General features: G+C 42.5%; 1 protein-coding gene across 10 annotated transcripts in view; it reads right to left on the bottom strand.

The window, feature by feature from the left end:
- FOXP1 (forkhead box P1) overlaps positions 1-14,225 on the bottom strand; it is a 384,901-nt gene that overhangs the window by 66,146 nt on the left and 304,530 nt on the right. For 9 of the 10 annotated variants that reach the window (XM_065642236.1, XM_065642235.1, XM_065642240.1 and 6 more), the window contains 3 exons: positions 8,067-8,204; positions 6,914-7,003; positions 1,433-1,592 (listed from right to left, as the gene is read on the bottom strand). In XM_065642236.1, coding sequence (XP_065498308.1) covers positions 1,433-1,592; positions 6,914-7,003; positions 8,067-8,204 — 388 coding nt within the window. The remainder of the gene's footprint in view (positions 1-1,432; positions 1,593-6,913; positions 7,004-8,066; positions 8,205-14,225) is intronic. The other variant, XM_065642241.1, reaches the window with a different exon arrangement.

Here is a 14,225-nt window from a genome sequence, read left to right as displayed (position 1 = left end):
GACCAGGTGTCCAGCTCTGGGATGCTGGAAAGCTAAACTGGCTCTTGTGGAGAGTGGTGTCAGGTCCCCAAAAGCTTACCCTCTCAAGACAGGAGCTCAAATACCTTTGTGAGCCTCGCAAAAATAAGTCTAAATAAACCACGCCAGCTGCAGAGCAAAGCAGACTCCGCTCCTCAGCCTTGTATCCATTTATCCACATAAGTTAATATTCACCAGACACCTCGCTCTCCTTTTTGCAGCTATGTACACACAAAAATGGAAGGTGAAGAACACAAGCAATTTTGTCTCGTCCCCCACCATTTAACTGAATAGAGCTAAATGTAAATTCATTATATGGTTTAGCAACTAGTAGCAGCCCTAAGGCTGCTTTGAAGAGCCCAAATCATTCAACCTGAGCTGACTCAAGTTGTTGAGGTGGATGTTTAAATTTATTACAGGACAAGAGAAGGAAAAGGCATGATTATTCAGAAATACCAGCATCATGGTTGAAAGACCTGATCTTCCCTGAGCCATGCCAACTTCGAGCAGTCTGCCTTAATCACAGCAGCCAGAGCTCAGGCAAGTCTGTTAAAATGTCCCAAGGCTTGCAGACAAACCCAGTTTAAAAAAAATAATAAAAATATTCAAGCCGAGGAGGAAAAGAGAGAATGAAACCCCCATGTTATAATCCCTGTCAAAAGTATTGTGATTTGAACTTATTGCTCTCAATGTATCAATATCTTAAAAAAAAATAGGGATTTCAGCAAAGCAGTAACTTCTTGCGGCGTGCAAGACTAAATAAAGATGTAGGAGGATCTAATTGTCAATAACACCATTAAACGGAGTTAATTCCAATTTGCCTCAGTGTGGAAGGAGTAATGAAGCTGTGAAGTACACAGGCAGTGAAATGCAGGTCGTGTAAACAGGAGACGCTGCCACCTCTCCCTCTCAGCTGCAGCAAAGGGCAATCAAATTTCTACAGTTTGGCAGCGTGCGGATCAGAGCTCCTCTGCACTTGGCTCCTCACCGGGCTGGAACCAGAAAGGGCCCAAATAACACATTTAAAAAAGGAAAAGCTGCTCCCACACTACTCTCAGCCATGAACCCAGCACCAAGAATCAATTAAGATGCCTCCTGTGAAGGATTTCAAGCCCAGATTAGTACAACCAGCAGCTTCGAGGCCACCAGACTCGCTATAGCTGCGCAAATTGAATCCCAACTCCAAACCACCTGCCTCCCGCTAGCCAGAGTGGTCCGCGATCTCAGCGTTGCCCTTCTCAAAAAATATCTTTGTAATGCCCACCCCGCCTGTCAGGATTTTTCTTTGCTTATTGCTTTATGAGCCTATGAGATCTCTCTCTCTCTCTGCCTTCCTGAGTGACAATTCTGTGTGTGTGTGCATGCATGCTATCACTTTGCCAGACAGCCGGCAGCTCCCAAACCCCTCACCTACCTTGTGCAAGGGGTTGCAAAGGCAGAGTAGGCTGGCCAGGCTGGATCGTTAGCAGCCCCTGACGCTGCAAAGACAGGAGGTGCTGCTGTTGCAACTGCTGCATCTGTAAGAGTTGCTGCTGAAAGGCCAACTGCTGCGTAGCCACCTGCTGTTGCTGGGGCTGGAAAAGAAAAAAAAAAAATAAAAATACACATTTGTCAATAGAGAGCAAAGCATTAACAGAGGATTCACAGGGCTCCTTGTCTCAACACACTTCAACCTTTGATTGCAGTCACCCAGTATCAAGGCGAGCGAGCGAGTCCACCACCCATATCAAAGGCCCCAAGGAAGGCCGAGGTGCTGGAGCTGGCCACGGGGCTGCGGTCGATTACCACCTCCAGCGGTTACTTTCATCCTACCTAAATCCCTCCCGCCATCCCAATTAAAAACGTATGCAGTGCTTCTCGGTCCACGTGGTCGTGCTTTACCCCAGAAGTGGCTGCATTTCAGTGGTGGGTAAAGCAAACGCTGCAGGCAGCTGTTAATGCCCTGGGTAATCCTTCAAGGCAAAGAACACGTATAATGTGAGACTCACACCACACCATCACATCACACTTAGATGTAATGAAAAACAATCCTGCACTGTGCTCTGTTTGCTCATGCAAGGGTTGTCTCAACTATTAAGACAATACGACTGGCTTAATTTATGGTATTTTATACTTACTCTCTCTTTTTCATCCATCAAGCCCCACAATACTTTCTGTTATGTTCAGAATCATTCTGTGCTGTATTTAAGGCTGCTACTTCTGCACTTTGAAAATTTTAATTATTCTCACTAGAAAGAAGATGGAGTTGCTTTACTCCACAGGGATGTGAACCTTGAACCTTCGAGGTGTAAAAGAACATGTTGCTTTTCTCACTACTGTACCCGGAGAAGCTTTTAACTACTCTGTTTATCACTTCTGACATAAATAAATGAGAAAAAATCAGACCTTTGAAAAAGAAAAACTTCATCTAATATTGTTAATTAGCCATGACAAACGATGAAATAACATTGTAAATCTTTCATAGAAACAGCCACTAGATTTTAATTACACACATTCATAATTTAGCAAACAACATCTTACTTGAATGTGAGTGTTTAATATGTACAGTACTCCAGGCTTCAGAGTCCTTAATTTTGTTCAGTTAAGGAAGCCTCTAGGTTTTGCTTCCATGCTCATCTTGTATTTTATTTGCTTTGTTCTTTAAAATCCATGAAAGGCTTTGCATCTTGATAAATATCTTTTTATTTATTGTACAATGACAGGAGGAAAACTTTTGTTGTGTAAAACATCAATACATCATGCCAGTGTTTAGCAGTTCCTTGTGCTAGCCAAAAAAAATTAATGTAGATTTCCTTAGTAATTATCTGAGTGATAGAAAGATAATACAGTGCAGTAGTACAATAAATAGAAGGAAATTATCTAATATCCCTAATCTGCTAGGAATCATATCAAGGTGGAGGTCTTATACACATTATGGCTAACAATTACGGAAAGAAAATTAACTCTTACAGAACTACACACTTCCACAAACAAACCCCAGCCAGATCCCAAGCTCTTTGTCGCCCGTCCTTGACACCGAGCCAGGGGATCACTGGCCCCATTCCCTGCTGGTGTCAAGTCGGGAAAAAAATCCAGCAGAGCTGCAGGAGACAGACTGACAGACACCAGCCAGGGGTTCGGCTCCCAACTTCTTGTACCACCATGTCCCACCAACCTTCACACTGCAGCCAACTGTACCCCCACAACTGTACTGACAGTCTGTTTATCTTGTTTATAAAGTCAATTTACCTTATTATTTCCAAAGAAAATCTAGGACCTCAAGAACACAGTTAAAGAAATAGGTGTTTAGCTATTCTGAAACTCAGAAAGTTTTCATTTTTCTTTGCAACAGCTTGCTCAGACAGATCCACTTGCTCAACTATTTGCAACAATAACAGCAAGCCCCAGCAACAGTTATATTAAGAATTAAAGTAATGTTTGCCTCCATAAATATTCATTTTCTAAATATATATATACTTTATATATATAATAAATGTTATTACAGTAAGCTGTTCTACCTATTTGCCATGCGAGTGTAAAGTTAGGGTTTTTTCCTAAAAAAACCACCTCTTTAAATAAATTGACTGATGCCCGTTTGGTTGTCCTCTCTCCTATCCTAAGAAAAGCTCTTGAACACTCTCTACTTTGAAAAGCCAGGATATAAAAGTATACAAGGCCCATTGTCCAAGAAAGAATTTAAAAGCAAGACACGTTGCCAAACTGCACTCCCCACCCAGTTACCAAACACAGGATACAAGGCAGTTTGTTTACTTCTCACAATTGAATGCATACAAAAAAGGTCTCAGTGCAGTCCTGTTGTCAGGTCAGTAGTCAGTGTTAAAATGCTGAAATATCCTGATAAAACTTGCATTTTTGATCCCCTCCCTAAAGCTTCTGTCAAAGGTCTGTTTTCCTTTCTTAGGCTACTCCCTACTGCCTAACATAAACTGTCACAACTGCCAGAGGACAAACGGCCCCGTTTGGAAAACAACCCGCTCCCCCCAGCGCCAGGGGCCAGGCGGGACCCCCCTGCGGCTCCAGAGCCCCCTCACCTCGGGGACCCCCCTCACCTCGGGGACCCCCCTCACCTCGGGGACCCCCGGCCGTGCTGGGATGGGGGGCAAGATCTCACCCCGGCACCGAGCAATGCACTAAAACCCACCAGCAACCGTATTGGGATCCCTCTGTTCTGCTCGGGGGTCGGATCCCTTTTACCAGCAGGGCTTGGGAGATCCGTGGTGTTTTTCTTCTCTCACGGCGGTACAATAGGACAAGGCACTAACGAAATGACTTGGGGGATGCGGTACGCGAACGCGCTTGTTCCATCTGTCGAGGTACAAACTCGGCCCTCGTTAGCGCGGCAGCCGCCGGTCCCCACCGCGGCACCGCTCGCCTTGTGACCCCACCGTCAGTTTTTAGTACAAGAGGGAGGGGGGAAAAAAAGAAAAATAATAAGACACCACTGCTCTCACATGCTCGTTTAGCAAGAATAACCTCCTTAAGGCGGGAAAAACGAGGCTGAACAAACCTGCAGGATGAAACGCATCGCTGAAACAGGTCTTCACTAAAACCACCAGCAAAAATATCCCCCCAAACCCTAGAAAAAGCTGAAGAGACTTGGGGCCCTTGTTCTCTTAGAAGCTATCGTGTTAAAATGCTCTTCTCGAAACGGGAAGGAGTCCTTTCTTATTATTGCTTTCGATAGTGTAATATCAGAAGTGTGACCACAGTAAATCGGTGTGTTAGATATTGAAATGCCATCACATTGTCTAACTTCCCTTCTCGTCTTTTTTAACACAAAGTATTTTTTTCTTTAAGCTCCAAGCCCTCATCTTTGTGTCTGAGATGCTCTCCTGTCTGACAACAGCAATTTAGAAGAGTTAACTTTTATCGTTCATTCTGCTGTGTAACTTTCCCCTTCAAATTTCTTTATCTGCCCTCTGAGCTCATCTGAACTTTCATGTTCTCCCAGCATGCAGGCTTGCATTCAAAACTATGTCTAATAGACCAAATAAGAGGTTAATAAGAAGTGGCAACAGAAAGAAAAAATACAATCCCTGGTAACTGATAAGAATGACAGTGGCAGCCCTTTATTGTTTGTCTTCAAATATAGAGTTAAAGATCTTTAAAAAACTAAATTTTGACGCCTTTGAAAAGAAAGAAGCACAAAATAACAACAGGGGGTTATTGCCTGCCAGCCACAGGGGAGAAGCTCCATAATTCTTATTCTCCCTTTTGAAGGCTGTTAGAAATCTGATTCAAAAAAGCAACAGCAGAAGGAGAAAGCCTCTTGAGGCTATCGCCATTTCCTGTGATCATGCATAATGCGTTTCAAAAGTGGGTTTTTACCAATTCTGTTGATCAATTGCACCTCCTTCATATTCCCTCTTTTTTCTGCTGTGTTTACATCTGATGTGACTCAATGACAAGCGCTGTCTGAGACTGTGAAACAGACCTGTCATGTTGATTTATGGGCGCATCAAACCACGACTTGTCCAAACTGAAGCTCGCAGTTCATTAATTAGAGAGTTGTGACTTTGAAGTCAGCTTTCAGACTGTGGTTTTTAACATTTGGCTTAATTTATATGCTCTTGAATGTGGATCTCTAAGGAAAAAACTGAAATTCCCTTCTTGTCTTTGAACTTCTTTTGACCGCACAATAATCATTTCTTTGTCCAGAGTGATGCCTGCATCCCAGAGTCATTAACGCGCATTGAACTGCCACTGATGAGTAAGCCCTACTGAATTAGAAAAACAGCCAGCAAAACAAAGCTGAGAGCATTCTGCACAGTGATATCTCACAATTACATGCCTTCCCTCCCTGTGCCATTTCCATTTTAATTACTGTTAGTCCTTTAGATTTACATTTTAGACACTTTTTAATCTGTTCCCTTTTTATTATAGAGGCGCCCGTAAGCGCGCTATGGCTAAGGTTGTGTCAGCGTTTCCATTATAAACCCTCCTATTTTCAGGGGTTTATAACTCAGCTGGAAAAATTCACTCTGGGTTGAAAACTTGGCACAGGTGGCACAATTTGCCAAAATTTCAATGGGGGGCGGGGGGAGGGAGGAATTGGTGTGCGCTTCGAGCAGCGCCACTTGCAAAGTGACACACAGGACATCTCGCAGCGTCTCGTGCCAAGAGGCAGCTTTCTAGGATCTCCCCAAGCCAGCACTGATGTCAGATGACATGTGAAAGTCTCAGACTCCTTGTGAGTAGAGGAGTGAACTCACTGCCTTAAAAATAAATATTAATTACAGCAAAATTAAATTCAAGCACACCAAAATCAACAAAGTTGAGGATGTGACAGGTATTTTAAAACAAAAGTGTCTTTAAAGGATGGGCAGAAACCACCCTGGCCTGGCCCGTTCCTGCCATGGACCATTGTGGCATCAGTGATGCCTCCTGCCATCACATCCTCTGCCTCTCAGACCCCGTTTCTTGGTGTCACCGCCGATGCTGCTCCAGCACGGTCCCTCCTGCTAAGTTCCTGATGCTAGGAACATGCAACCAGAACCTCTCCAGTCGGAAACTGTCGGCCCAAACTCAACGCCTCTGGGCATTTTGCACTGTTTAGAGGACAGCACCGTGTCTGGGCCTGCTGCCTTGTCCCCTCCCCTTTACAACATAACTAACTTCCAAAAGCACTCTCCCAAGATACAACTCTAGATGCTTGCTCCAGTGCTCATACCGAACATCAAGGCATGGTCCCCTACTATAAAATATGTGGCAGCAAGCAAATGGAAAGCACAGGAAAACACAGGCGAAAACAGGACAATAACTCTAAATCTGAAAGCTGAGACCCGATAGAGTCAGTTCAGTTGTGCAATCATTTATAAGATGAATGACAGTTTAATAGCCACTAGACAGTCCCCAGGGATCTGCGGTTTGAAAGTAAAATGGGTATTGTCTGTACCTCTTTAGGCTGTTTTCCAGCATGTTGTTGCTGTAAAAGTTGAAGCTGCAACTGTTCCTGTTGTTTCTTATAAAACTCTTGAAGCTGCTGCTACAAAGAAAAGGAAAGATGGTAAGTAACAAAGTGGAGAGCCAATTCAGTGTCCCTTTTGGTGTAACACACAAACTGTGATTTGAAAAATAGCATCCTTTTATCTGTAATGGTCTGACCTTTAGTTTGAAACTCGACAATAAATTCAGTGCACACTGACTATTCTTGGCATTATCGTTTGAAAAGTAATCTCCAAAATGAACTGATGAAAAACATACCATTTTCTACACAAACTAATTAAAATAAGGCAAGGAATGACCTTTGATTGTAACAACAAAGCCAAAATGCCCTTGCTGAGAGAGCCTGGCGAATCTCTGTTGTGAAACACACATGCTTTCTAAATGATAGGGTTTGACTGTATTAAGTGTTTTTCACTACATGCATAGACGTCCTGGGAAATACTCTCCTCCTCCCTGCTCCCCAGATGTGTGCCGGGCAGGCAGGAGGGAGCACACGAGGTCCTGGGCTGGGACAGATGCTGACGCCCGCCCGGGATTCGTGAGCCCCCGCTGCGCCGTACCCTACGATAACGGAGCCCTGGGGCTCGTCGGCAGCCAGCGTGCAGCTGAAAAAGGACCGTGGGCTGTGAGAAACACTGACACACCGCACAGCATACGCTGGCTGAAATCAGCTTGCGAACCTCTTCACTTTTATTGCCATCATTTCCATAGACCTTTATGGTTCCAGATGGACATAACGAGGTCTGAAAAGGGAAGTATCGCCCTACTACCTTGTTTATTCCAATTAGTCAGGGCACACCGAGCTTTCTGGGGGACGCAGACAAAAGCAAAACAGGGACATCTGCCGAAGTCCTGACACTTAAATATGCATCTGTATTATTTAGCTGATCTTGGAAACACTCCTAGCACTGCTCCCTGGATTTGTTTCCAGTAGCTATTTCTAGAATTAAAAACAAAAGAGCAGTCAGTTCATCTCAGAGCACGGCTGCTCTGAGGTACAGACCTGAGATGTGGGCAGCTTCTTGCCCTGGGAACATTTCAGGAGGGGCAAACTCTCCCGTACCTATAGGGACCACGTGAGCAGCTGTTAGGAAAACAATTACCTGTTGAAGCATGAGTGCCTGCTGCTGCTGGAGCAGGACTTGGAGTTGCTGGGGAGTTAGCACTTGTTGCTGGAGGATCTGCTGCATTTGCTGGGGAGTGATCACTTGAGGTGTCATCATAGCCACCGACACTGGAACCTGCAGTGAGAGGAGAGCAAAGGGAGGTCAGAGCACGTGGCCACAGCTCCTCCCGTGCCACCCACCATCCCCGCGCCGGGCACCGAGGGTGCCGGAGGAAAAAGAGTCCTCCCAGCCCATGGCAGCAGAGGTACCAACCACGTCTTCCTGGTGACTAAATTCCCCTTTTGCAAAACATCACTGCGATGGGAATTCTTTAAAGCGAGCGATATGGTAAAACCCTGTTAAGATTTATTTATTTTTACAAGAAACTGTCAACTGGGTCTTTTCCCTCCCAGAAAGCCCTTCCCTTCTGTACAGAAATCCAACAGCCAAGAATCCTGTGCTGATGGGATCTAGACCCTATTACAACAGGTTTTTAAGAAAATTGAAGGAAGGCTCAGTGATGTGAATAACAGCACTAGACTCCTATGCAATTTTAACAGAAAGGCCCTACCACGATGTCTTTACCATTCCATATTCACCAAGCATACAGATGTCTTCAATTCTTTCATATTATGTGAGATACCATTAAAAGCCGCTTTCCATGACATTTCAGTGACAAACAGCTACAGTGATGAACTTGATAGCATTTCATATTTGCAACTGTTAACACGTTTCTGCACGGGCATCTCTGCAAGGAACCTGTACACTGTATCTGAAAGGATGATGTCTTGTTCAGATAAAACACTGACATTAAAATGACAGGCTGTCTTGGCCAAGGTTACACAAATTGTATTCAAGCGGATACCTAATGACAATGCTATGAATTCTGCAAGCTTTCTAGAATGTAATTTAGCTATTCAAAATAATCACTGCACTTGTGTTTAATTTGCAGACTACATGAGAACCATTTTGTCAGTCCTAGTAATGCAAGAAGACTATTTCCCTAGAAACCCACCCCTCTACCCTCCACCCCAAAAAAGGAAAAGAAAAGGAAGAAAAAAAACAATAGAGGAAAAGACAAAACCCGTATGAGTTTTAACAGTAATATTTAAGCACCTTACTTTTCTATAGTTTCAAATCAAATACATGACAGCACAAAACTAAAAGCAGTAAAGGATATACTTTGCTAAAAAGGATCTCCTGTCATCTAATGTATTACAATAAAAGGTAATAATATGTTTAGCACTTTTTCTGTGCACCACTTTTTAAAAAATCAGCAGACAATAGCTGATCAGAAGATAAAGGAGTTTAAAAAAAAAAATCTTCCAATGTAGTAGTAAGCAAGAGAGAAATGCAGTATTAATTTTATGTAACATAATGTCTTAATATGCAGTTTATCTTGACTTTTTCACATGATTTGTCCTGTCATTTGCATAGCAAGCTCTCGTTCCTAATTTCACAGTCATTATGCACTGATGTCCTGATTTCTCAGCATCACTAATTTTGATGAACTAAAAATGGTTCCTGAAGGTCAGACGCACGTACACGGCACGTCTCCCCGTGTTGTTGTGTACATGTCGTGTGCCAGGGCCAGGCACTGCCCAGAAAACATTCCTCTGAGCAAACCTAGGGGGGCTCGCACGTCTCCGACACCCCAGCAACGCCAACACGGCGAGGTCCCACATACCCAGTGTGGCCCAGGCCGGTGTGAACGCAGGTAAATGGAGATTTAATTACGGGTCGCACGCCAGTCATGGCCACCGAAAACACGGGCCGGCGTCACTTGCCCGCGCCTATGGGAACGCCACCGTCCATCGCTTCGCCATGCAGGACCAGCTCCAAGGACACCGAGTCACCAGGATGGATAATCCCAGTAATTCAGAATATCTTAATCCGTAGTCTGTTAAAAACTTTTCTGGGAGTACGGAATTATTTAATTAAATACTGCCGTCACTATCTCTGCCCCGAAGCGTGACTCACCTTCATTATTCTCATCCCCAGAGAAGTTTACTTTACCCTCGGGTTTGTACTACCTTTCATTGAAGTTGGACTGAGCAAACAGAAGAGGAAGCATGTTTAAGTATGTTTTCTGTGCCCTTCTTGGAAGACAGACAACACAAATACTCTTCAGTCAGATTTATGACGACAAGCAGGGATACAGACAGGAATAGGGTGGGGTGCTGTAAACCCTACACATCGGTGATTAATACGAAGGGCCGCATTCTGCCGTCAGCTATGCAGAGACAACTCCCATTGACTTCCATGGCTTTTTTGCTCATCTATCTTGGGATAAATCTAAGGATTTTGCCCTACCTTTGAAAATTGGTGAAGAATCTCCTAGCTGCATACTCTTTGCTAGAACAGAAGTGCTCAACCAGCAATTAAAAAAAAAAATCACATATATTTTATACACCCAGGAGTACGAGTTTGCGTTGACCTGTTCAACTTCATTTTACCATCTGAAACCACATTTTCACACCACATCTGGGCCTCTAAAGAAGGTCCTGCCTTCCGTTTATAAACACCGTGAACAGCCACATTTAGCCCAAGATGGTACTTCAGCTTATCACGAAAGCAACTTACAGGAACCTTTTACAAACAAATTCAAATAGACCAGAAAATACTGTGTTAAAAAGGACACGCACATCCCGGACAAGCGTGGGCAGACATACGGTTTGAGGACTTTAAATAGTTAAGAATGATGGCCTATATAGCCACTCTCTTAACTCCCAGCGTCCAGCTTTTTCATGTAGCTAGTCCCTGGTAATACTGGGAATCAAAGGGCATCCAGCACCAGCAATAGGCTATTATAGCCCACACTTTATTACCCATTACTACCGAGGTCATTAGCGGTAAGAGTGATTGTACCGGTCTTAACCTATTGATCATTGTAACTACTATCATTTAATCCCGTGTTGAATGTCTGGAAAGCTGCTAAAGGCACACAAGAGAGAGTGCTTTAGCGATGAGAAATATAGCCAAAGCTTGGAAATTACACTTTGATTCATAAAATCTAGCCAGTGGTTTAAATCAATAGTATTTAAAACAGTCATGTAAGTTCTTAACTACAGCTCTCTAATATTTATGGGTCCCTTTTTGAGTGTATTCAGTCAAAACTAAACTTTATTTTAGATACTGTGCAATATACTTTACGTTAGATAAAAAATATTTATTTCTGATATTGTGTCCGATAGTAAATGAAACCTAAACTGAGGGCTATAAATTCATTTTAGATTTCTATCTCTCCGATGTCAGCTTAAATGTGTTGCCAAAAAAAATTACAAACCAACTTTTAAAACGGCTTAACTGTTTAAATACATGAAAATGAGTGTGTTTTATGAGTTAACAATGAATCACGGAAAGCAGTTTATGAAGAACTAAAATAATTCTGTCTTACTGCCTTCAGGGAGTTGAAGTTCAAATTAAACTACTGGCAGATATATTTAAAGAATGCTAAGTTAGCATGCAGAGCATCTTTTTTTTTCAAGTTGTTTATTTCTGTTTTCCACACGAAACACGGGTGTTGTTACTGATATGATTAATCAACTACTTTTGGTATTGTTGACTGATAACAATAGGGTGTGGTGGGTACCCAGCTGCATGTAGACCTGGCAGCAAAGGTAAAAATACAGCTGCAGTTTGGCTTTCGGAGCTATACTAGTAGAGACCTGCTGACATGCTAATACCATCAACGGCAAAAAATGTCTTTAATACTCACAATTGTTTTCAGACACGGTTTCTCCCAGGGTTTTGCCCGCTGTCCCTCCACATCCCCAAAGCCCCCCCGTGCCCCACAGCCCCCTCCTCTTGCCCCAAACACGCCGCGTTTTGGCGAGACCGACCAAGGAAAACTTGCACAAACTTGGGCCAAGTTCACCTTTAACTTCCCAGCGGAGTTACAGCGGGGATGCATTTGTCACTCCTCCATACAACCCAGACGAGGGTCACGGGGATGAAAATGATTTAGTCTTATTTAATCACCTCCATTCCCCCATTTCCAGCGATATTAATATAATTAAATACTAGCTAAATAATTTCAAGTAGTTTAATCTTGTATGAAGTGGGGGAAAAAAAAAAAAAAAAGAATGCCATTTTCACACAACGTGCCTTCAGTGCTGGATACGGTTGTGGTCCTGTTAACTGTTAGCAGGCGTGCATGGAAGATGGGGAGGATTTCCTTAATTCATAAAGAATAACTCTGCCAGAAAATCCTTTTCTCTGCGATGTATGTTCAAACTTGATTTCAGTAAGACCTCATACCAGGCACTCTGGATTTCCAAACAGCAATTCTTCGGTTAAAGATTTTGTGATAAAAGTTAAACGGAGCAAAACATAGCTGAACGGAGGAAAACAAGTCGCTGAGGAACAGTTAAAAATACCGGGCTACAAATAAAAATAGATACGGCTAGGAAAAAAAACCAAACAAACAAAATTAATTTGAGCTGTCTTATTGGAAAGCTATTATGTGCAATACATTTAAAATGTAAAAAAATCTCAGCCGAAACAATGCAGAAGAGCTTTGCTCGTGCCACAGGAGAAGATAAAGCTCCAATACACCGGCAAACAGCAGCACGGTGCCACACGCCAGAACAGAGCCCGGCTAAATAACAAGTGCTGAAGACAGGACCCGCGTCCATCCCGCCACTAAAACGTTTCTGACACAGTAGTGCATCCTCCAAAATAACAACAAAACCCCGCCACTGTTAGAATTATTTGCGCAGAAACTGCAATGCTGCTTCATTATGCAAAATGGAATCTCACTTTTAGCCTTAGTTATTTTGCCATAATACAGTACAACACATTAAGACAGGTAATGTTTATTATATTAATGTAAAATCAGCTAAGTAGTCTGTCATTAGCATAACTGTTCACTCCATAACAATACAACTCTCTATTAAAGGCGGGGTCGGGGGGAACTCTCTTTAAAATTAAATTAGCATTTTATTATAATTTTATCGTATTTTATCAGGAGAGAAGATCTCCCTCTGACCCACAGACCGCAGCATGATGGGCTACATTGACATTCCCCGGCAGGTCAGGATGTCTGCTGTCTTCTGTATTCTCTCCTAGCTAAGGAAAAACGGGAATATTTTCGTATTTGTTTACAGAATGAAACATCTGATCTTATCTACCATTTCTCATGCATACCAGGTTTCTCACTAAGTGCCAGGATAATTGTTTCTGCTATAATAAATACCCATTTAATTTGCATAAAAATATAAAGTTTACATAAATTAAATCCCTTCTACATCTAACATTTGTCAAAGAGAGACTAAACTGGAACACACACAACCAAATACTCATTTAATAAGCTGAGTGAGATTTCAACCTCGAGATTATCATCATCATTTTTCATATTTTAAAAAACTTATTGGTTTTGTTTCCCACTGCGGCATGACAGAAAAAATTATAACCTGCTGTATATGGTTCTGAACAGTGGTGATGTTTTAGAATGATTCAGTTAAAAAAAAAAAAAAAAATCTAGAGTTTAGGAAAGGAAATGTTAGATCAACATATTCTGCCAAAAAGCCTCAAATAAACCAAAAGCAATCCTGCTTAGAAACATCCAAAATACCCCCAAAGCCCTTGGAAACGCCTTGAAACCCTCTCTCTCCCAAACACCCTTAATATACTGAGAATGATTATCATGTCAGATTCCTTACATTTGTGTATTAATTCATTAATACATTAAGGAGAGCTTAATTAAATAATAAAACACTGTGATTGAACCGGCAACATTTAATATGCCTGGAATTTCATGCGAGCAAAAAGGAAGTGTTATACAGAGGGACTTTTTTTTTTTTTCCCCCCTATGTCAAATTCTTAAGAACTGCAACTCCTGACAGAGATTTTTAGGGAAGGACGAGCCCTCTCTCCACTCCCCGAGTATTTTCTCGAGCAAGAGTCGAAGGCTCAGCTGCCGGCTCTGCAAACCCGGGTGTTTGACAAGACACGTATTGTGCCGGCCAGCTGAAAAAATTAGTGAGCTCTTAAAAAATATTCACCTGGTTAAATCATGATGTTTATTTCCCATAAAAAACCAGAGCTCTGCTTAAATGCAGGGGTAGGCTTTGCTACTCCGGTTGCAACTGTAGCCTTTATAACAGCTGTAAACTTTATTTGCTTAAAATGTGCAGTTTTTCACACCTATGGCAG

Source organism: Caloenas nicobarica, chromosome 11 (genome assembly GCF_036013445.1).
Source record: "Caloenas nicobarica isolate bCalNic1 chromosome 11, bCalNic1.hap1, whole genome shotgun sequence".
Lineage (NCBI taxonomy): Eukaryota > Metazoa > Chordata > Aves > Columbiformes > Columbidae > Caloenas > Caloenas nicobarica.
The sequence above is the reverse complement of the archived record's forward strand: the minus strand, read 5'-3'. Positions and strand labels throughout refer to the sequence as shown.